Source organism: Colobus angolensis, unplaced genomic scaffold, assembly GCF_000951035.1.
Source record: "Colobus angolensis palliatus isolate OR3802 unplaced genomic scaffold, Cang.pa_1.0 Scaffold11, whole genome shotgun sequence".
Lineage (NCBI taxonomy): Eukaryota > Metazoa > Chordata > Mammalia > Primates > Cercopithecidae > Colobus > Colobus angolensis.
Genome location: NW_012112030.1, coordinates 18,194,668 through 18,218,174, shown reverse-complemented (window position 1 = coordinate 18,218,174; position 23,507 = coordinate 18,194,668). Strand labels below are relative to the sequence as shown.

Genomic DNA, 23,507 nt, shown 5'->3' with positions numbered 1-23,507 from the left:
TCCATCTACATTTGTAATATCCTTTATTTTCTCAATGCTTCCAAGTTTAAAAAAATCTCTGCTTTTGTTTTCGTTTCTAAGTCTATGCTTCTCCTTAACTGTTGCTTTCAACTCTCTCAATACCTCTGCACTTTTCTATTAAGATGGCCAGTGATATTCACAAAACAATATTAAGTACAAATGCAGTGAACACAGTGAACAGGTGAGGGATGATGGCTGGATGAGGTGGCTGTGCCTGCCTGACTGTTTTCACAATATGTTGGTGAGGAGCTGAGTTTACCAAATGGAACTAGAAAATAGCTTTGTTTATGTCTATGATCATGTATAGGGTGGATGTTTAAAAAGAGTTACCTTTATGTGATATAAATAGCTTACTTCCTCATGATTTGACTTGATATAGAGAAAGAAGATTGAGAGTAGGAAAAAACCATGCACAAACTCAAAGTGCTTTTTCTATTCTTTCACTCAACACAATCAACACAGACTTCTGTGACCAAATGCATGGGGATTTCTCCCTACCAACAAGCAAGCGATCAATTCTGTGGTGGACCCAGCTGGGTGTCTTCCAATTCAGTTTCAACACTGTCTACCTAGATATAGAGTCATATCCCACAGGATGAGGGTTTAGTCCCTGAGACTGCCCCCGACTTTAGATGCCAGTGGCAAGCCCCAGATTGTTTTACCAGTGCATCTGACTGACTGGCTATAAATTGGGAATTCCACAACCTCCTCCTTGGGTTCAATTAATTTGCTAGAGCAGTTCACAGAACTCAGGGAAACACATTTACTGTTTATTATACAGGATATTACGAAGGATGCAGATGAAGAGATGCATGCAGTGAGATATGGAGAAAGGGGTGCAGAACTTCCATGCCCTCACGAGGCACATCACCCTCCAGAAACCTCCAGGTGTTCAGCTATACAGAAGCTATTCAAATCCTGTCAATTTCAGTTTGATTAAACCATTAGTCACTGGTGATCAACTTAACCTTCAGCCACCCTTTCCTCCTCAGAGTTTGGGGGATGTGGCTTAAAGTTCTAATCCTGTAATCATGCTTTGGCCTTTTAAATGATCAGCCCCCATCCTGAATCTACCTAGGGCTCTCTAGCCACCAGTCTACTAATTAGCATACAAAAATACATCATTTTGGAGCTTCTGAGGATTTTAAGACTTATATGCCAGGAAACGGGGTCAAAGAGCAAGTTTATGTTTCATAATTTCACAAATATAAAGACTCTAGCTCCCAGAATAAGATTCAGCTAGCATGTTCCTTAATGGAAACTGGATGACGGTCAGTTAACGGTTGTTGACAACCTGAAATGCTGATATTCTGTGCTGAGTAGAGAGACCCATATGTTTTAGACAAGCAGGTGGCACAGTTAATATTCTGTAAAGAAAATTGAGAATCTTTGACTTGTGTTTACACAGAATTCCATTCTGTGAAAATGGTTCATAGCACAAAGCCAAATTTTTTCTCAGAAAATAATTTTGAATCTTACTCACAGAAATACTATAAGTGTATGCCATGAATCATGAAAGAGACAATTAAGATCTGCAAAAATTTCAGGACAGATGCTACTGTCCAGTACTGTATCTAGTAGGCAGTGCAGCTGGGATGAGTCCACAGAGCTGACGCCAGGATCTTACCCTCTGAAATATGTTACTTCCCTGATCATCTTAATGTTTGCTGGTTTAGTTCTCTGACTTAAAAAATCTGTGTAATGTAGAAATTCATAATGCTGTTTCTGTATCTTTTTTCTCTTCCTTTCATTTGCTTTGCCTTTCACAAACTTCTCCCCATCTTTCACAGACATAATCTCAGATCTAGGTGTCATTACAACAAGAAAGAAAAAGTGTTTCTGAATGGAGTTCTTATATCTATTATATAATGTCTGGCCTCCCCAGTGCTATTCAGGAGCACCATGGGCCATGATTGGATAAAGACATCCTTGCTGCATCCCACCCTGCTGTGTAAACATGTATATTTGAGAAGCGGCTCAATTATAAGTCACTGCCTGCAGTTTGGAGCATCTGCTACTTGCATACATGTCTAAAAGCCCAGTGGAGTATACGGGCTCATGTGGGGACTGGTGCTCCTGATATGGACCGTATTTTCAGCTGTTCTCACAGTGACTGCCCAACTACTGCATCTCTCTGAGTGGATGGACCTGCCCACCCCTATGCTCCTGCTCAAGCCTCCAGAAGTGAATTCATTGCGTCTCTCCAAACATGTGTTTTAAACTTTAGACCACCAAAACACACTCTTCAGATGTGGTAGATATCCATTTCCCTGTTTTTCTGTGATGCCATTAACAGACGAACAGAATTTTATTCATAAAGATATGAATTCATGTAAAACAGGAATATTTTCTTGGGTGGGTTTTCTCATATCTAAGCATGGTATTAAATGATTATGAGGGGAATCAAAATTGGAGAGTCTAATGGAGAAATACTTTGCTGTGGATAGGACAGAGATAAGAGTGAGAGAGGGTGGGCTTGATGGGGCTGGTTAGAGAAAACGTTAGAAATACGTCTAGGAGAGAAACAGGCATCCACTGGAAGATTTTATGAAGTTTCTGCTGTGCAGTGGCCCCACATCCTCCATTGCAACTTCTAGTCAAATGTAAATGTCTTGCTGTGCTTTTGGAGTTGGATTTATTCTTTAGGATCTCTAAGGGAGGGCAGATTCTTCTCCTTTTCACTCAGAGTAAGTGCTGCATGCACCCAACCCTGTGTGAGCCTCTCCCCCAACACACCAGTCTGTCTCATGCTCACTTTATTCTAGCTTCACTGGTTTCCTTGATGGCCTTTCAGCATACGAGGCATGCTCCTCCTTAAGACCTCTGCACTTGGTGTTTGCTATATCTGGAATGCTTTTGAAGGACAGTAGATTATGACCCCCAAAACATACCACTACCACACGGGGATTACTTCAAGCTAAAGACGCTTGAAGAACAGCAGATGCAAGAAGGACATTCTTATCTTCCCTTTTTCTATCTGAAGGCAGGAGATTAAAAACTCCCAGGTGAAAACTGCCCTCCATATGCTAGGAAGAAAGAAACATTCTTTAATGGGGAGGCATAGCCAAGAGAATTCTGTACAAGCAGACTTAGTTAAAATAAATCTTGTCTTCCTTTAGCCTCACCATAGTTTAGTTACTTTTACTTTTCCACAATTGCGTCTCTTTGTTCAACCTATACAAAATCAAGTAAGTTCTTTTTGTTGGTTTGTTCTGAAACAGGGTCTCACTTTGTTGCCCAGGCTGGAGTGCAGTAGTGTGATCATGGCTTACTGCAACCTTGAACTCCTGAGCTCAAGCAATCCTCCAGGCAGCGTCTCAAGTAGCTGGGACCACAGGCATGCACTGCCACATCAGGCTAATTAAAAAAAATTTTTTGTAGAAACAAGGTCTCACCATGTTGCCCAGGCTGGTCTCAAACTCCTGGGCTCAAGCTATCTTCCAGCCTTGGCCTCCTAAAGTGCTGGGATTACAGGTGTGAGCCATAGTGCGTGGCCTGGATGTATGTTTTGCCACATCTTTGAATCCTACTTTTCTTATGAGGGCTCCCATATCCTGTAAAACTTACATTAAAAAAATTTTAAAACTTTTCTCCAGTTAATCTCTCATGTGTCAGTTTAATTTTCAGACCCAGCCAGGACCCTACGAGGGGACACATAGAGTTTTGACTCCACTATACTCTTCTTTCAGATATTCACGTGGCTTCTTCTTCACCTCCTTCAGGTCTTTACTCAAAGGTCACCTGGTGAGGACTGATTTAGTCACCCTGTTAAAAATTGCATCTTTCCCAGCTCACCCAAGTAAATTATTTATTTTGTTTTTCTGATTCCTCCACTAGAATTATGAGGGCAAGGTGTCCCCCGTACCTGTGTCCCTGGTTTATTCACTGCCTTATCCTCAGTGCCTAGAACAGCACTAGGCACATAGACGTTGCTCAGCAAATGTTTGTCGATTGACTGAATGAGTGCAGTCTGAATAGGCCGAGTCACTTCCAGCTACTAAAATAACAAATAAGTGGTTCTAAAAGATAATACTAGAATCTTTCTAGCTGTATAGACCAGTAAGCCTGAGTAGGAAGACTGAAAATAAGCATTCATTGAAATCCTTCCTGGAAACATTGATATTCTTTAATCCAAATAATTCTGTGTACTTGTTCAATAAATTATAAAACAAATGTGTATTAAAAAAAACAGATCCTCCTTGAAATATTTATGTTTCAAAAGTTCCTTCTTTCAATTTTCTCTGCCTGTACTAGAGAAACACAAATTACACATGGCACTAATCTGCCTTTCTTTGGAACACATTTCCTTTATCATGCAGTCATTTCAAATGTGAAAAATAAAATACTGCTAAATACAAGACTACTTGCTGGCTTAAACAGTGGATAAGAGTTGCTTTTCTCTGTGTTTGTAGTTCTGGCAAATTATCCAGAAGATTAATCTTTGAAAAGACTTTTTTATTGTTTCTGTAGAAAACATTATTTTAAAGCAATAATCTAATGAAGTACTTCTCCTTCATACAATTTAAGAGATTTGATTGAAAAATAACATGAATACACATCTCTACTCTATATGGAGTGTGTATTTCGCCCCGTTCGATCAATGATGTAAGCTACTGCAGGGAACCAATACAGTTGCCCCAATACCTGGGGCAAAAGTATTGTCTTTGCCCCAGAGGCAGTTTTATCACCACTTGCCTCCATTCCTCCTCCGTGAGCAAGACCCTGCTGCTTGATTCTGAAAACACAACATTAGAATCTTCCTAGCTACATAGACCAGTAGGTATAAACAGGGAGACTGAAAATAAATATTCACTGAAATTCTTCAGAGCAGCTTCTGCCACTTCTTGTTTGGGATCATATAGAAAATATGTCTGGGCCCTCAGCCAACAGTGACCCTTTAAAAAAAAAATCTGCTTTGAAATTGATTATTTCAGACAGATTTCTTTAAGTCAGGGGAAAAAATAAACATATGCTGGCCCAGACTCTACTTTTTCATGTGAAATCTGCCACTTAGTTTTTAGAATAAGAAACTTCTCTGATTTCTGTCTAGGCTACCAGATTCTTCACTTAAAGAGAAGCCCCCTTTTGTTAGATGCTTAACTTTTCAGCTTCCACTCTTTATATGGTGAACATACAACTTATTATTCAAATAGGGACGTGTTTGAGAATAGAAGGGGTAACTATTAAAAATTATGGCCAGAAAAAGTTACAAACTGATATTGTGTGAAGTAAACAAAGTTGTGTTGTCTCTAACTATTAAGAAGGAGAATGAAATTACTTACTAAGGCCATATAATGTGCTAAGTGATTTGTATCTATTACCTCAATTTCAAAACCATCCTCTGATATTGAGGCTTGGGAACATTTTCAGTCATGAATCTGAGGCTCTGTGACATTAACCCAAGGAGTCAACATATCGTAGTCTAAAAGGAATTTTAGGAACTCAGCTCAGGACACTTTACAATAAGGACTATTGATTTAGCTGTCTGGAGGAAATGCATTAGATACACAGTTTGGCTGAAGGCCAAATGTTAAAATCAATAATTGACAAGTCAGATATCACTAGAATAGGAGGAACTTTGGGGAGACAAGATTGCATTTGAAACCTTACCAAACATTTTCAATGTCAACATTTGGAAGTTTGACAATATAGTGAAGGAAAAGTAATTTCTCAGCACCATCCACTGGTGGATTATTCCTGTGGTCTCTGTGCTGTGTGTCTGCAGTCCTACAGACATGCCTACTTTAACAAGACTGACATTTAGCACATAGTGGCAGGAACTGGGATTCACTGCTCAGCAAATGCCCCAAATCCTGGATCTTCTACTACTGAAAATGTTTGCCAGTCTAAAGCAATTATTTTGACAAGTGTTTGTTTCTTAGTCCCGAAACAGACAACACAGAAGAAAACTATAAAGAATTGACTTCTTAAATTTGAATTTTGACTGTGGAAGCAAAATGCACATTGCAATTCTCTGCTTTCTCTAACACTGTCTTTTTTCTTCCCATTTGTTATTTATTCATTCCATCAGTATTTATTTATTTATTTATTGTAATTACAACTTTTAGATTCAGAGGGTACATGTGCAGGTTTGGATATATTGTGCGATGCTGAGGTTTGGGGTACAAATGATTCCATTATTCAGGTAGTGACCATAGTACCCAATAGGTCGTTTTCCAGTTCTTTTCTCCCCTTCTCTCTCCCCCTCCTAGTACTCCCCAATGTGTATTGTACTCATCTTTATGTCCTTGTGTACTCAGTGTTTAGCTTCCACTTATAAGTGAGGACATGTAGTATTTGGTTTTCTGTTCCTCCATTAACTCGCCTGGGATAATGGCCTCCAGCTGCATCCATGTTGCAAAGGACATGATTTCCTTCTTTGTATGGCTGCATAATATTTCATCCATATATATGTCACATTTTGTTTATCCAATCCACTGTTGATGAGCATCTAGGTTGTCAATAAATATTAAGCACCTTTTTAATGTCTCAGCCAGCATTTCAGGAAATGGGGATACAACAGTGAACAGAAGACAGAAGTCTCTGCCTTCATGGATTCTATATTCTGGGCCTTAGGGATATAGAAAATAAACAAGACTATAAATTAAATATATAGCATATAAATAGTTTTAAGTGCTAGAGAGAAGAATAAAGCAGGGAAGAGGGATATGAAGAATTCTGTATTGTGATTGGATCAAAGATGATTTCTCATGATACTGTTTTTGGAGTATTTATTCCTCATGGAACTTTTTGAGGGCAGATTTAATATTTAACGTTCAGTTCTTCATAACAAGATGTGAAGAGTTCCAATTTAGGACTTTTTTTTCCTTGAAAATCTCATTGTCTTAATGGAATTAAATAATGTAAAATTAAATAGAGTTCTGCAAGGTTATTTTGTGTAACGTTTTGAGTGTCAGTATGTAAAATAATTCTATGAAGACCTGACTTATTTAATCTCAACTCTGTTATTCTGCTTTATATTATTTAAAATTTTATAAATATTAGTTGGCAGAATAATGGTGTGGTATTTTTCCTAAGGTTATATTCCAGACATGCTCTGACTTAATATTTCCTTTAACTGACAGTTTACTCTCCTAAGTAGTAAATAATTCCTCATAATGTTTTTTGTATATAAAACTAACAGCTTTCATAATAAATTTATTATTGCAGCATTTTCTTCTTGCACTATTAAATATTCACTTACACTTCACTTGACTGATAGAATTTCAACATAGAAAGCACATAAAGAGATTGTCACTGTTTACCCCTATATTGCGTATAAGAATTCTAGATTGCATATTTGCTTACAAACAATAAACTCTGATGACACTCCCTGTTTGTGCTGCTCACATTGATACCCTGATTAGATATGAAGGGGACATACATGATCACTTGATCTTTTGTCACATGCATGTTCAGGGATGCCAGCACTGGCATTGATTTGGATGTTTGTCTATCTGACTGTTTAACCTTCCAACAGCTAAGTCTAAATAGCTACAGTGTAACAGTAGATTCTAGCCAGATGCTGAGACTGAGGTAGAATTCTTGCCCACCCCTCCTGTCTCAAATTCAGTTATCCCTTGGAAGGGGCACAAAAGTATCAGTCATTGGAGTGGCAGCCTCCCAACCTTGTTCCTGTCTGGTGACCAAAGCGTGGAACATGGCATCTCAAAGGGTCATAACAAAGTTCATTCTGATCCTAGGCATTGTTAATTGAGTGGTTGGATTTTCACCGTTATTTGCCTGTTAAGTTTCCTCAGAATCTGACTTCCTAGTCAGTAGGCGCAGTCAACAGATGAGGGCTTCTTGGCTTAACTGATCTTATGAATTCCATTAGGAGGGATGAGAACCTGAGTTAGGTTCTAGCAAGTGGTTCCCAGGCTTCATAAGTATTTACCCTTATACTGCAGTTATAGCGTCATTAGCTACGACTGTTGCTGAAGCTTGAATTCAAATAAAAAGCAATTAGATGTTAATTCCAATACTCAACTCACATGCAACTGAAACTTAATGATCTGGCAATTTGAACTTGAATATGAAAAGGGAATTGCTTTAGCTTTTTTTATCCTCTGATTTTATTGTCTGCCACAAAAGAAAAGCAAATAATACACAGCATCAGTGCAAAGCATGAAAAAGGAGATAGGAGTCAAATTCACTAAAAATTCTAAAAGCTGGTCTATAGCTCTGCTCCAGAATTACCTGAAGGTTGGATGGAGGTGAAGTCCATTGTTTAATCTGACAATTTCCTAGACATCACAAACAACGGGCTGCAAATCTCAGATCAGGAAACCCTTCCTGGAACCCTGGATGTGATTTAATGTCCTCTTTTTTCCCAACAACCACAGACATCTGTGCACATCTTTGCTGTGACTTTGGTCACATCTCCCTGCATACACAGGAAGTCACTTGCTTGTTGGTTGCCCTTTTTCTTAATTATGTTTTCAGAAGGAAGATCTGATTTTAAATTCAATTTTATAACCCAAGAACCTAGCACACTTTTAGGTAAGAACTCAGTAAAAATCACTACTACTACTTCTAAAATGACTACTACCATCAGTACTGCTGCTGGTAGTACTAGAGTGCTAGTACTATTCCTGTTTTTGCTGCTGCTACCATATCCAGTGTAGCTGGTGAGCTAATGAGGACCCCACTCAGGCACATGGGATATGCATACACATTTCCACATTGTGGTTTCTTTTCAGTCACCCCCCAGAGATGGTCATGGCAGAGGGAAGGTGTGGAGGCATTCTGGATGAAGGGAAAAGTTTAAGAGTTTATGATAGAAAAACCACTCATATTGCAAATAGTGGTATGATCACTGTGAATTCGCTATACCTCTTGGATTTTACAATATTTCTATCATATGTGAAATTTTGTATTTTCTATAGCGTATTTGGTTTCCCCCACTAAAGGTATGATTGCCCTAGCGTGGTGATGCTGTAGAAGGAGATGAAAATTTGATTCAACATCATCTAATACATATTTTATCAATAATTAAGAAAACATTTGCTAACCTAATGAACTTAAACAAGTCTCTGGGTCTCAGCGTCAGTTTCACTGTCCATAAATTCAGAATAATGTAACCTGTCTTCTCAGGCTATTTTGAGGATGCAAAGAGGAAACAAATATGAAAGTGATTTGCAAGCTGCCAGATACCAGGCAACGTAAGATGTTACATGACTGTGACAAATTTTCCTTCTGAACCTCCTGTAGCACTTTGTACTCAATGGCACCTTCAGCTGGTTGGAGGCCAGAGCCATGGTCTTGTTGGAAATAAGTACCTGATATGAGGTACAAAGACCTGGGAGCAAAGCCCTGCCCCACCGTTTCACTAGTTATGTGACCTGAGATAAATTACTTGAGAAAAGAATCTTAAAGTCATCCAGCTCATGGGTTACTGTGAGAATTAAGTAGAAAAATATCTGTGAAGGCACCTGGTGTACTGCAGGCAGTTGGCCAGTGTTTACACAGCATTTCTTTTAGGGCAGAGAAAGATACAAATGAATCAAAATAGTTCCCAGTAGGTAACCTGCAAAGAGGAGAAAGCTTGGACGCTGCAGACCTGGCTTCCTACTCTGCCCTGCGTGACCTGAGCAAGTCCTAGAACCACTCTAAGCCTGTTTCCTCAGATGAGAATTGGGAGGAATAATGATGATAATTATAATAAAAAGACATTTCCTTAATTATCTCTTAGGGTTGCTCTGAGGACTAAAAAATATAAGATATCAGCAGACATGGGATAGGAACTAAAAATTTAGCCTATCCTCTCCCAAAGTTTAGCATCATGTTCGTGATAATTCTCCTTATTTTTAAAGATAGTCTTAAACCGTGTCCAGGTGTTTTCTGTTGACTCAAGAAGAACCTAGGATGCACTTTTGACAAAATGTTTGCAGTCCAGTATAAAACTTTACCTTAGCCAGGCGAGGTGGCACATGCCTGTTGTCCCAGTCATTTGGGAGACTGAGGCAGGCGGATCGCTTGAGCCCAGGAGTTTGAGGTTGCAGTGACGGCACTCCAACCTGCGCAACAGAGTGAGACCCTGTTTCAAAAAACAAGGACAACAACAACAACAACAAACAACAACAACAAAAAACCTTTACCATCTCTGGAAGCCACCTTTTGAGTGGCAAAACACCAGTAAAAATGAATGAAGGTGGAGAAGAAGAGGAAAGAGAGAGGCAGCTGATGAGAAACAGGGGGCTAGCGTAGGAGCAAGAAGAGACACTCAGTCTAGCAACTTTGATAAGATGAAAGCTTTCTTCCCGAACTCTTCTCCCCTTGTTTGCCTTGAACCCTTCTCTCCTGTCCTTCTTTCCACTGAAACCTTCGTGAATGCAAAGCCAATGAAGATCTCAAGAGTGCAAGGGGAGGCAAAGTGTGGCGGGAAGAGTACCTCCCCGGCAGGCTGAGGAAGCCTGCCACACCGCAGGGCCCCCTGCAGGGGCAGCCTTACTGACTAGGCTGATTCCTGGCAACAATGAGGCTGGGACAGTGTAACAATAAGAAGGAGAACACTTACCACGTATTGAACTTTCACTGTGTGCTCTACCAGTACCTTCTCAGTGGACTCTCAACAGAAAGTCTCATAGGGCAATTCTGCAGCCCTGTCTCTTTGCCTAGTCGTGGAGTTAGTAAGCTGCAGAGGCAGGACTTGAAGTCAGGTCCCCCACTCCACCGTCCCCTTTCAGCTAAAGATGTCGAGCAAGCATTTCTGTGTGAGCTCATTCAGAAATGGTTTATGCCAGCAATTTTATTCATCTTCCTAGAGGTGGAAGTGGTGAATAAGCTCTTTTACTCATGAGTAAGTGGAATTTATTTCTGGTAGATTATTAAGTGGAGGGTCATATAAAGATTTCCCCATAGAACAAACATGGCTTAGACTTGAGGGGCTACCTGGGGAGTAGCCTACAAGCCAGCCCAGAAGGGTGAGTTTATCCCAGTGATGCTGGTGCCTCAGACACTGAGGGAGCTGGGAGACACTTCTGTCAAAGACACAGAGCTCATCATGGTGTCAACTACTTCTGAGAGGCCAAACACTTCTGAGAGGCTAAACCAAAAAGGCCTATGAGGTTTAGCAGTGAGAAGGTAGGTTGCTCTCCAGTGTCTGAGATCTCATCATTCATTTCATTCTATTTCTACTCAAAAGATTTCCAAGGGGTTGTTCTCTATCTTGTCACCAGTTTGGGGGAGTGCACTCTCTTTAGGGTCACTCTGTGTATTCCCTTGCCATATAGCTTGCAGGAAGTCTCTTTTCACTGAATTTAACCACCTGATTGTTAATGAAGGTAGAGATGCACCTCTGCTGTAGCTGAATAGCTCAACAGTCTCCAAAGTTAGCTATCCCAGTCTTTTCTGGACCTGGATGTTTGAACTGATCAGTACATCTGCAACTGTAATGATTATTTTTGTCTTTTGACATATCTCACCTGAATCTGAGAGCTGATGTATTTTTCTTAAACTTTTTTTTTTTTTTTTTTACTGTGAAATATTCTAGTCATGCACTTTGGTGACTAGAAGAGTGAATTAATAGTGGTGTAATCACCCGGGAGATGCTATGCTTCTGTGAGCTGGCACTGAGGTAAGGCGGCACATCTCTGTGGGAATGACAAGTGAATGAATCTGCTCCTCATTTAACCGGCTGTTCTTTTCTCTCTCTCTCTCTGTTTTCTCTCCTAGGAAACAAATGGAAGACTGCTGTGACCCTGCCCATCTCTTTGCTATGACTAAAATGAATTCCCCTATGGGGAAGAGCATGTGGTATGATGGGGAGTTTTTATACTCATTCACCATTGACAATTCAACTTATTCTCTCTTCCCTCAGGTTAGTATAGAGTTGGTTGCCTTCAATATAGTTTCTTAAATTTCTTGCTGTCATAGAAAAGGGATAATTGAGTTTGCCTAACTCATCAGATCGACCTTTTGTTTTCTTTCTTCTCTCTTAACTTTAAATGCTTTTCTTTATATCTGTCATTTGTATGTGTGAATAAATCACATAGTCTTTTGATGCAAGGGTGGAAGCAGGATATTACAGAGTCACAGCTTTCCTAGCCTTTCTGATTTGAGTCCTATGAGACTGAAGGAAGCAAGAAATGAATGATCAGGGACTTGTGGAATTCTGGTGTTCTGAGGTTGGCTGTGGAATGCCCGTGAGGATTTGTGTGATACTGGAATGTTTTCTTAGGACTGACGTTGCTCAAGGAGCGGGGACCATATGATGAGAAGTTTGCTTCTTAGAGCTCTTGAATGTGGTTAGATTACCGCTGTGAAATGGAGGAGCGGTGGATATGGAGAGGAATAATTCAACTTGACCACTTTTGAAGTGGTCTAAATCAAGCTTTGATTATTTAATATCTCTTCTTGGTTTTCTGAGCATTGAAATAAAATGTTTTTCTAACATACATGTAGGCAGCAAGTGGGGGGAAAGGGGAAATTTTATTTTAGGGAACCCTAGCTGTGGGAAGGGGAGATCTTAGGCAAAATTGCAATTAGGGAAAAATTCAGAAATGAATTGTGGCCTCCCCCCAAGACCTCTTTTAGCCTCCCTTGGTTTACTCAGATGATTGTACAGAAAGAGAATTTTGAGCCTTGGAAGGTGGGACTGAACCTTTCATGTATCTCTGTTAATAGTCCATGAGACTTTAAAGGAGGAATCCCACAAAGTTGAGACACAGGTTCTGCCAGATCCAAAGTCACACTCTCTATGGAATAGCCATGTTGACTAGCTCATCCTTAGCTATTTTAGTCTAGTTTAATGGTTTTAAAATGTAGTGATAAGGTTTTTCTTTTAATTTTTGAAATAGGAAATAGAAGCTTTAGTTTATTGCCAGTATCTATGTGTTTTCTCTCTCTTCTTCATCTGCCCTTGGGAGGCTTCGAAGTGTCAAAGGAAATAACTAAGAGTCATAATATATGGAACTGAATTTTGTCTCCATCTCTCACTAACTAAATTCCTTGGGTAATTACCTAAGTCGTCTGAGATTCAGCTATCTTGTCTCTATGATGGCTAGAGCAGCACTTGTCCTGTTTACCTTACAGAGCTGTGGAAAAGATCAACTTAGATAATACATGGAAATATCCTTCTTTTTTTTTTTTTTTGACAGAGTCCCACTCACTGTGTTGCCTGGGCTTGAGTGCAGTAGCATGATCTCGGCTCACTGCAGCCTCCACCTTTCAGGTTCAAGCAATCCTCCTGCCTCAGCCTCCTGAGTAGCTGGGATCACAGACATGTACCACCAAACCCAGCTAAGTTTTGTGTTTTTAGTAGAGACCATGTTTCGCCATGCTGGCCAAGCTGGTCTCGATCTCCTGACCTCAAGTGATCTGCCCATCTCGGCCTCCCAAAGTGTTGGGATTAAAGGCGTGAGCCACTGCGCCTGACTGTAATGCATAATAAATGTACTTTATAAACTACAAAGCATTATATGTTTGGTGTTAATGTGCTGATTCATACTTAGTATCTCGAGGCTGAGTCATGAAGATTAGAATTGTATTGGTGAGGGTTTTGGTAAGGTACAGCAATCTCTGTAGGTACTTTTAGCAGAAAGATATTTCATATAGGGAATATGCCATTTAAAAAATCATTGGAGAAATGGGAGCCAAAGGTGGTTCCTAGAATTACTGAGTTCAAGAGCCTACTGCTATAACTGTGGTCTAGGGACTGGGAAGCCCTAACTTGCATTGCTGTTAGCATGGCCACAACTGCTTCCATCAGAAATAGGGAAAGAAGATGAGTTCCAATTCTACTCATCGTTTCAAATCTTCTTCAAATGCTTCTAGTGGAGAAATGATTTGCATCCTGAACACTAGTTGTGAAGAAGTCCAGGAAAGGTAATTTTTAACTATCACACCTCATCAGGAAACTGGAAAGAGAGTGGTATAGAGGTTAAGCAAGCCAATCCACAGGATATTCTATGTACGAAAACTGCTACCAACTAGTTGTGGCATGAGGAAGAGATAAGGAAGCGATCTCCTTTAACAGTTCCTCATGCAGAAACATTTTAAATGAAATCCAAAGTAGCTTTTTTTATAGTTGAGGACTTTGAGTTATACCAACTGAATTCTAACTTTGTGTTAGAAAATACATTTAATGGCATAAACCTGGGAGGCGGAGCTTGCAGTAAGCTGAGATCCGGCCACTGCACTCCAGCCTGGGCGACAGAGCCAGACTCCGTCTCAAAAAAAAAAAAAAAAAAAGAAAATACATTTAAAAGGACGATTAAAAAATATGAACTAGCCTCCTATGTTAGCTGTCGGTTGCAGCAATAGGGTTATAGGAAACATTTACTTTGTAAAGTGTGTGCAAATGAATTCTGTGCCTCTTTGTGCCAGTTGCAAGACCAAGGAAACATCCTTGAATAATAAAGGAAGAATGCTTTTTTCTTGGGAATTGGAAGTCATTACATCATTGTGTATGGGCACAACCATCGCAAAAGGCAGAACCAATTCAATGAGTAGATTTTTAAAAAATAAAAATTGTATATGTATGTATTTTCCTGCTAAGAATCTGAAATGACTAATTAATTCATAGAAATCTTGGTAAACCAGTTTGTATCACTGGAAAAATGGTGTTTTCCCTCTGCTCTCATCCATTATTATTTCTTAGCAAAATGTTTCTAGTTTGTTATTAGCCAACAAGGTTGCCAGTTAATTGATATGCTTCATTCATGTTCCCGGCAGGAAGATAATAGTGTGTGCAGATGAGGTAGAAATGCAGGTGAGTGGGCCAGGCTCAGTGTTTTCAGCATGAACAAAGCTTCACTCCTTTCCCTGAGTTTCAGTGAAATAAAGCTAAGTCACTCATTTCTAACCTCGATTCTACGTCTGTACCTTTACACTTGCCCCTTAAATGCTCCGTATATGTTAGCCATCATTATCAACGTTATTTGTTTGCCCACTTTTAACTATTGTTTCTTTGGTGTTGGTACCAAGATGCAATGTAAGAAGGGAGATGCTCTGGTACATTAGGGAATATCAACAGGTCCTGTAGGGGCTGGGGCGGTGAATCCGTAGGAGGTAACTATTGAAATGTCTGTACATTGAGATTCCACATCAAACTCCTTTTAGTTAGTTAGTTCTTTGTTATTTGAACCTTCCACAACTTTCTGTAACTGTGTGTTCAGATTTATGCAATTCTGCCACATAATGCTGCGTACATAACTTCATACCTCCATATGACAGTGTTTTGTGTTCTAAAAGTCCTTATCTGCTATCTCAGTAGCATCTTGTGAGCTCTTGAGACCAAGAGGGTTTTCCCTTTTGCACCCACTGCATTGCTTCCCACTCAGTATAAATATTCATTTCCAACCGCTCATGTCTGTCAAGGGTGTTCCTGTCTGTGTCTCACTTGGGCTGGACCCCTGCAGTGCCCTTGCTTGAACTGTAGGAAACTAAGCAGGACATTCAGAGGTAGCTGTTTCCAAAGGGCTCTATAAGTGTATTTTGGTGAAATATTTGTTGAAGATTATTAGACGTGAAGGGCAGAATTTTTAACCTTCACACAGGATTTTTAAAACATGTGATGTATGTGTGTGTGTTTGTATTTGGGGAGGACTGTGTGATGGTATTAGCATTCCCACTTTGAGAATAGCTGCTCCCAATCCCCTGTGTTGGGACCAGCTCTTTTCTGCTTAGCCAGGAACTGCCCCTTTTAAGCCTGCATGGTCCAGTGTTTGCAGGAATTATTGAATGAACCCTATTTTGGCCTAAGATATATTGCCCAGGAAGAACACAAATTTCCACGGGAATGAGTGAGGGAGTAGCAGGAATGTTAGAAACCACAACTGTGCTGATACAATCTGAAAAATATTTCCTTTTTGTGTTCTAAAAACACGGTTGGCTCTCCATTCTCTTACACTGTGATATAAATTACAAACGACTATTCATTTCTCGTCAGCATGTTCACCCAAGGCCATATGTAAAGCATCACAAAACATCATTAATGCACCCCACGCAGACACTCATTTCCAGCTTCCTAGATTGACCGTAGGCTCCTGTCATGTTCCACTGAGCCTGGACCTGCAGCGTCCTTGGCCTGTGGGAAACCCAGCAGGACATTTTGGAGTAGTTTGTCAAAATAGCCTTGTTAAAATGAAAGTACACTTTTTTTTTTTCCTTCACAGTAATGTGCTTAATAGAATTCTCTGAGCTCCTGGATATCCCTGAGTCTCACAGCAATTTTTTTTCTTTTGATAAAATTTGGATCATACTATATAATCTACAGAATTTGGTAGTTTTTTTTTCTACTTGTTCATATTATTGCAGTCATTTCCCCTGATATATATCTTTTTGGCTAGGGAAACTAAGGGGTCTAATGTCTGGTGAGGATTGATCTTTGCTGGACTTTTGTTAGGTTCTGTTGTTAGGCTTGCATCTGGCTGCTTTATAACAGAAACCTGATTGGGGGCAGAACCAAATAGGTGCTTATTTATCTCAAGCAATAAGGAATTAGAGGGTGGGTAGTTTAAGGCTCAGTGATGGCTACATAGTGCGCCATCAAGCTCCCAGATCCCTGTCTTCCTATTCAAACCTCCTTAGCTGATGATGGCCAAGGAACTTCACAGTTTTGGTTCAGGATCCCAGCAAAAAGAAGGAGTAAGCAGAAGAGGAAAGTTGGACAGATTCCTGCTCATGTATCATTAATCAGGACTGAGTCACATGGACGTGTCTAACTGCATGCAAGAAAGCCTGGGAAGTTCAGTGTTCCAGTTTTAGGCAAATGCCTTGCATTTGTCAACTGTATGGGCTGCCTCAGTTTCTTCACATGTTCTTTCTCTCAGCCCTTACAGTGACTCTGTGTGGCTGTTATTATTGTCTCCATTTCGTGGATGAAGTTAAGACTGAGAGAGGTTAAATACCTTATTCAGGGTCCCAGAGCTGGTAGGTGGAAGGGCTGGGATGTGAAACCTGGCCTGTCTGATTTCAAAGGTTTTAGCGTTTACTCTCTGGTTTATTTCCTTAGAAGACATGGGTTCTAGTGGATTAGTTCATTCTTATCACTCAGTCACCTTGAAACCATTTTAAGGTTTTTCACTTCTTTTATAAGAATACCCTTATAAGAAATGGAGAAATTTCATTTTTAAAATTTATTTTTATTTTATTTTATTTTGAGACAGGGTCTTGCTCTGTTTGATAAACTAAAAGCACAGTGGCATGATCATGGCTCACTGCAAGCCTCCACCTCCTGGGCTCAAGTGATCCTCCCACCTCCATCTCCCAAGTAGCTGGGATAACAGGCATGTGCTACCACACCTGGCTAATTTTTGTATTTTTGCATTTTTTTTTTTTTTTTTTTTGTAGAGACAAGGTTTTGTTACGTTGACCAGGCTGGTCTAGGACTGCTGGGTTCAAGTAATCCACCCATCTTGGCTTCCCCAAATGCTGGAATTGCAGGTGTGAACCACTACACCTGGCCAAGAAATTTCTTTTGCAGCTTTTTGGGAGAAAAAAATAGAGTGTAGATATACAGGATGTGGAATCCTGTACAATACCATAGCTTCCCATACAATACTCTAGTCTCTTTTTGGCTTTGAGCTACCAGGTATCCCCTGTTGAAAGAAGAAATAAGAGCATTTACATTATTTTGAGTTTTATAAAGGGGAAACCTTGCATTGCTTCTCTGTTAAAGGAATCTAGAACATGGTTCCACTACTATTGAATAATTATTAATTTGCCCTGCCATTCTCTTGGCCTAATGCTAACACTAGAGTACTATTTAGGGCATGCAGTCTTAAAATCTAGATCCTAAGCCTGGCCTTTCTCTGATGATGCTTATGATCCTAGACAAGTCATGGAACCATTCTCAGCCTGAATTTTATAATTTGCACATTGGGATAAATAATACCTGGCCTGTATATTTCAGTATTATTATCATGAGTAACAAAGTTAAAATGAGATAATGGGTTTAAAAGTGCTTTGTAATGAATGCACTGTAAAAACATATGATAATATTATTACCGTTATTTTCTTTTTTTTTTTTTCTGAATCCAAGTCTAGTTTTCTTTTTGCTTTTTTTTTTAATTATTATACTTTATGTTATAGGGTACAATCATGCTGCTATAAAGACACATGCACACGTATGTTTATTACGGCAGTATTCACAATAGCAAAGACTTGGAACCAACCCAAATGTCCATCAATGACAGACTGGATTAAGAAAATGTGGTACTGTTATTTTCTCTCAAACTGTTTATGGACTTTAGCATTGCTTTGGCATTTGGGTAATGCCAGGAACCCATGGAGCAAAACAAAAACCAAAACACCACTAAAAAAGGGGTGAAATCAATTTTCCAGGACAGTGAAAAAAATAAAGATGTTGAAGCTGGAATTTTGGAAAACATAAAGTAGTAATGGAGAATGCTATAGTCTTTGTTTCATTATATTTGGATAATAATTGCAGTAAAGTAAAAGAGCAAGGTGAAATAAATCATTAACTTCCAGTGAATTAAGATTGTGATCTGAACAATGAATTGATGTCCACTGTTCTTCAAATGACTCTGTAACTGAGAAGAGCAGGAAAATGGATCATCACTGGATGTCCAAATATCTGTTATCTTCATAGGGAAAGGAAAACAATTGATGAGAAGTGAGGTAGTGCAATGGAGTTGCTCAGAAGAATAGCTGACGGGAACTTTAAGATGTCTTGTTTTTCAAATTTAGAAATAATTAAAAATTAAGACATTTCTTTAATGAAAATTTGCAGGTTGTCTATGGTTGAGAACAAAATGGAAAATAAAGGAATACTCTATCTTGCCATGGTGCAGATCTTTCTAAATCACTTGACAGTGTGTAAAATTTCGTACAAAGGCTGATTATGGCTCAGGATTCTAGCTTCCTGGGAATAATTGAAAAGAATTCGTGACACCAATTACCACTGAGTCACATCTCATCCCGTAGGCCTGATGGGAGTGATAGCTTTTCTTAGGAGGTGTTACTGTTCCATGTAACATTTTCTTGTTAGGTTTGCTGACATGACAGGGTGTTTCCCTGCAGAAAAACCTGGTATACCTTTATTTTTTTTTATTTGATTAGTTTCTTAATCTTGGTTGCTCTTGCAGACAAAGGTCCAAGTGTAGAAAGAAATTTGCATCGTATTTTAATTTAGTTTTGAGCATTTGTTTGGATACTAGGAAGCCTCTGTTTCATTTCTTTTAATATGCTCACTTGTACTTTTAAACTCTATTAGGAGTCGCTTAAATGCATAAACATATTTGGTTAACTTACAGAGAGGTAACATTTCAACCCTGCATTTTCTCTGGCTTAATTAATTCAGTCAAATATTCAAGATGTATGAATAGGTACAGAGAACGTTTTCAGAGTGTTTGTCTATCTTCAGATCAATTCACTATCTTCCTTCTAATTCGTTGTCTTCCTTCCATTGATGGTCAAAAATCCTTAGATCACAGGTGAGCTAGCAGAACATTTTTTAAATCACTCATGGCCTGACTAGCTCTACCGTGTTATCTTCAGGGTTCAGAACTTCTGAGTACATTGAAGAGACTGACCCTAAAGCTAGACTTGCCCAACACAATGGGGAAAGGGGTTGGTTAGGGATAGGATAGGGAGTGAACATAGCTTTGGGGGTTAAAAGAAAGTCCAGCCAGTAGCCAGAAAGGGGTATTGCAGTTCTTACTGTGGGACACTGTTGGCAATAACCAGAAGATAATAAGGAGTAACATGATGTGCTGCTAGTATTCAGGGTGCAAAGATGAAAATGGGGGGGCGGGAGATGGAGCTATATCCAGAGATCCGGTTAAAACAATTGACTTCAAGTTCCCAGTCTCTACGCTGGAGGTTTTGGCAACTGGCAGCTTCCAAGGGTACTGGTCAGAAGAAGGCAGAGCCTCCGACTTCTAGAGGTTTGGGAACTGGGCATTTATCACAGCAGGAACACAAGTGAACGAGGTGAGGGTCCCAGCATTGGGGCCAAAATTAGGGACTGTTTTTGTAAGCAAGGCTGAAGCACAGTTACTGGAACTTGGTATGAGCTGGGAGGCAGGGACTTGGGTTATGTTTTGAAATTAAGTCATAAACCAAGTTACTAGAGCCATACCTAAAAGCCAGGGCCAGTACACAAGTGTAACTTGATAGTGATTCCTATAGCTTCGGGTGACCATCCCCAATCATTCCCCTAAAGGCCAGGATTCACCCACATTGCTCAGGGCTCAGTCTGAATCTGTAGTGACCTCAGCTGTAGGTTCAGGTGTATATAGAGGTTGAGAAGTAGTCTGGATAAATGAGTAGAATTTTTCAGACAAAGATGTTAGATTCTTAATGTCTTCAATGTCTAGCTCTGTGGAGGCTGACAGTACAGAGAGAGCAAAAACTAAGTGTAAGCAGAGGATTTGGGAAAATTGTTAGTTAACTAAGAAATTATATTAGCAACTTGTCAGAAAAATAGGTAAGTGGAAAAGTGTGGTGAGAAAATTTAGGATAGATGGGCGTGGGTCAACATCTGCTGATTGTAAAGGAAACAAAAGTGCTTTCTGAGGGTAAGACAACATTTTATACTCTGAAAATTATTATGCATAGGTTTTTTTCTTGCTAAGTTTTATTTTTCCTGTCTATTCAGACTCTATTCCTGAGATTTCAGAATTTTAACTCTATGCAAAGGAAAAGAAAATAAGTGCTGAGAGAAATGCGATTATAAATTAAATTAACTTGATAATCACTTCACCTGGGGTAGTCTGCAGTTAATGAAGCACTGGCTAACAGCCCCATATATAATATGTGTCATCTGATTATTTTCCTTGCATTTTTCTGTTTCTAGAGTTCAATCCACTCTGATTTTATATATGTCTTGGGTCTAATACGCTATTCAGAGGATAGTAGATTCACAAAGTATGGTTAGTTCTGGAGCCATAATTTTTAAATTTCCAATTGCCTTTTCTTGTTATAGTCTTACATAGTCTTTGACTATAACACCCAACGTCAGTAAGAACTGAAGTTGCTACAGTTTGTAGGTGCTTCCAGATGCCTGACATGGAGATTGTTTGAGGATATTTTAAAATCCAAAGTTCAGTAATATTTCTGGACTCAAGAAAAAACACAATATTTCTAGATGAACTATAAAATTTAGTGTACATCAAAAATCTACAGAATAAAATCAAGGTTAGAATTAAATTGAAAGCAAGGATTTGATGCATCGAAAATTGCCTTACACATTGATTGGACTTGTCACCTAAATAAATATGCCCTGCTGCTGGCACAACTATGCTTTCCTGAAATTTTCATGATTCTATGTAAGTAAAATAAGTGTTCAGCCACTCATTCACGAAGTACTCATTGAGCAACTACTACTGTGTGGTAGGAACTGTGCTAGTTCCTGGGGAAATAATAGTGAGTAAAAATAGATGTGATCCTGTACCTATTGGATACTGTCCTCAATGTTCCATAGGTGCCTTACCTTTTACATGCCCACAGTTCTGTCCCTCTCTCCTGCTTCTTTTCCTCTATTCCTGATCTCAGGTAATGACACTATTGTCTACTCAATCACTTGAGCTGGATGCTAGGGTCTTATGTTTGAATTTCACTGTCCAAATCCAAGTTTATTTCTTAAATATCTCCTGAATCAATCCCCTCTTTTCTTACCTCACTGCCACTAGGTTAGGTCAAGGTTTATCTTCTGTTATCTAGACTAATTCAAGAACTTTCAAAAATGTCTCACAGACTGGCATGGTGGCTCATGCCTGTAATCTCAGCACTTTAGGAGACTGAGGCAGGCAGATCGTTTGAGGTCAGGAGTCTGAGACTAGCCTGGCCAACAGGATGAAACCATGTCTCTACTAAAAATAAAAAAATTATCTGGGCGTGGTGGCAGGCACCTGTAATCCCTGCTATTCAGGAGACTGGAGCAGGAGAATTGCTTGAACCCAGGAGGCAGAGGTTGCAGTGAGCCAAAATCACACCACTGCACTCCAGCCTGGGCAATAGAGTGAGACTCCGTCTCAAAAATAAAACATAAAAAAAAAGTTCACTATTATGAATTTGCCTTCCTATGACATCCTCCACCCTTTGCCAATTTTTTTGTCATAAAGTGTAAACTGGTGTGTGTGACATTTCTTACGTCACTCTTCACTACTTGCCATGCAGATGAGCAAGTGGCTAAATGGCACACTCACCAAGTCGGATGGAGCAGCATTCACAGAGAAAACTCCTGAAGGACAAGGAGCAGCTAGTAGATATGCTGTTGCATTTTATTATTAAAAATAAGGAAATTCTACCCTCTAAGAAAGGGAACCTGAAACTACACTGGGCTTTGTAGTTCTGTAATTAGGGATGCACCAACCCTTCCCCTGGGGCGATTCAGAGAACTGAGATATCACATATAGATAGGGCAGAACTGTGGCTTTGGCCTGTTTTATCAACTTAGTGTTTGTAGGGAACGGAAAGCCAGTGTAGCTATGACGGGTGACTCAGGTACAAGTCTTGCAGAAACAGTTGAATGACACAGATGGCCAGAAACGGTGGGCTTTTTTTTTTTTTTCATTTTATTTTATTTTGTCATGAGCTGAACAGCATCTCTCTTTCTCTCTCTCTCCCCTCTCCCTGGCAGGTCACAGACATAAATTAAAAATAAAATCTACAAGGAAAATAACTTATAAAAGCACTCCCAGGCTCACACCTTCTATCCCTACTGCTCAGTGAGGAGCACCCCGACTGGAAATCAGTGCTTGCCCCCCTCCACTTCTCTCCTGCTTGTCTGGGGCAGACAGTACTCCAGAGCCGGGCAGGGGTGGGGGCGGCAGTGGCAAACAGTTAAAAATAAAGACACCTGTGATCCTGGAACCGTCTGGTCACCTTGGCACTTCCACGTCTGCCTCCCCCAGGCAGCCCTCCAGGAGCTTGCGCTCAGCTGGGGCTGTGGAGACGCTGCTCGTGGCTGAGAGCTTGTGTGTTTGGTGGGTGCTCTCAGCCCCTGTCACATGCACTTCTCCATCTTCTAGAAAGAAACCCAAAAAAGAAAGCAGGCAACCACCTCGGGACAGAGGAGAAAAATCCCGAGTGTTCACACAGTTACATGGAGTCTTTATGGCAAAGAGGACACGTAGCTGCTTTGAGTATTGGAGCATCTCCTTTTTACTCAACACGAGCACTCTAGACTCTACAAGAGAAACAGGGCACAAGCCCTAAAAAAATCAAAGCACATGAAATTCTAAAAGGACTAGTTTTATTGTTGTTGCTGGGTTGTGCAATGTTTTGTGTTTTCTCAGTGACAAGCCCAGTTGTTGGCAGGCAGAGGCCCAAGGCAAGGATCGCTCCCCAGTGTTGTGCTGAATCCTGCCTGGAGGCTGCTGCGCTAGATCCTCCCTTCATATCATTTCCCTGACTCACAGCAGTACTGGAAGGGGAAGGCTGCAGGCCCACTTCCCGGAGCACTGCCAGCACCTCACCCCAGCTACAGAAGAGCGCAGGCAGCCGGCAAGGGGTGGGGAACACAAACGGGATTTATTGCATCAGCTTATGGTTGCAGAAGAGCTAGTCTCTTCCAT

The 23,507-nt window shown here is 40.1% G+C and overlaps 1 protein-coding gene across 2 annotated transcripts in view; it reads left to right on the top strand.

Moving 5' to 3' along the window:
• The window catches only part of ST8SIA1 (ST8 alpha-N-acetyl-neuraminide alpha-2,8-sialyltransferase 1), a 137,121-nt gene that overhangs the window by 35,906 nt on the left and 77,708 nt on the right, over window positions 1-23,507 (top strand). For both annotated transcript variants that reach the window (XM_011955159.1, XM_011955166.1), the window contains exon 2: window positions 11,698-11,842. In XM_011955159.1, the coding sequence (XP_011810549.1) occupies window positions 11,698-11,842 (145 nt within the window). The remainder of the gene's footprint in view (window positions 1-11,697; window positions 11,843-23,507) is intronic.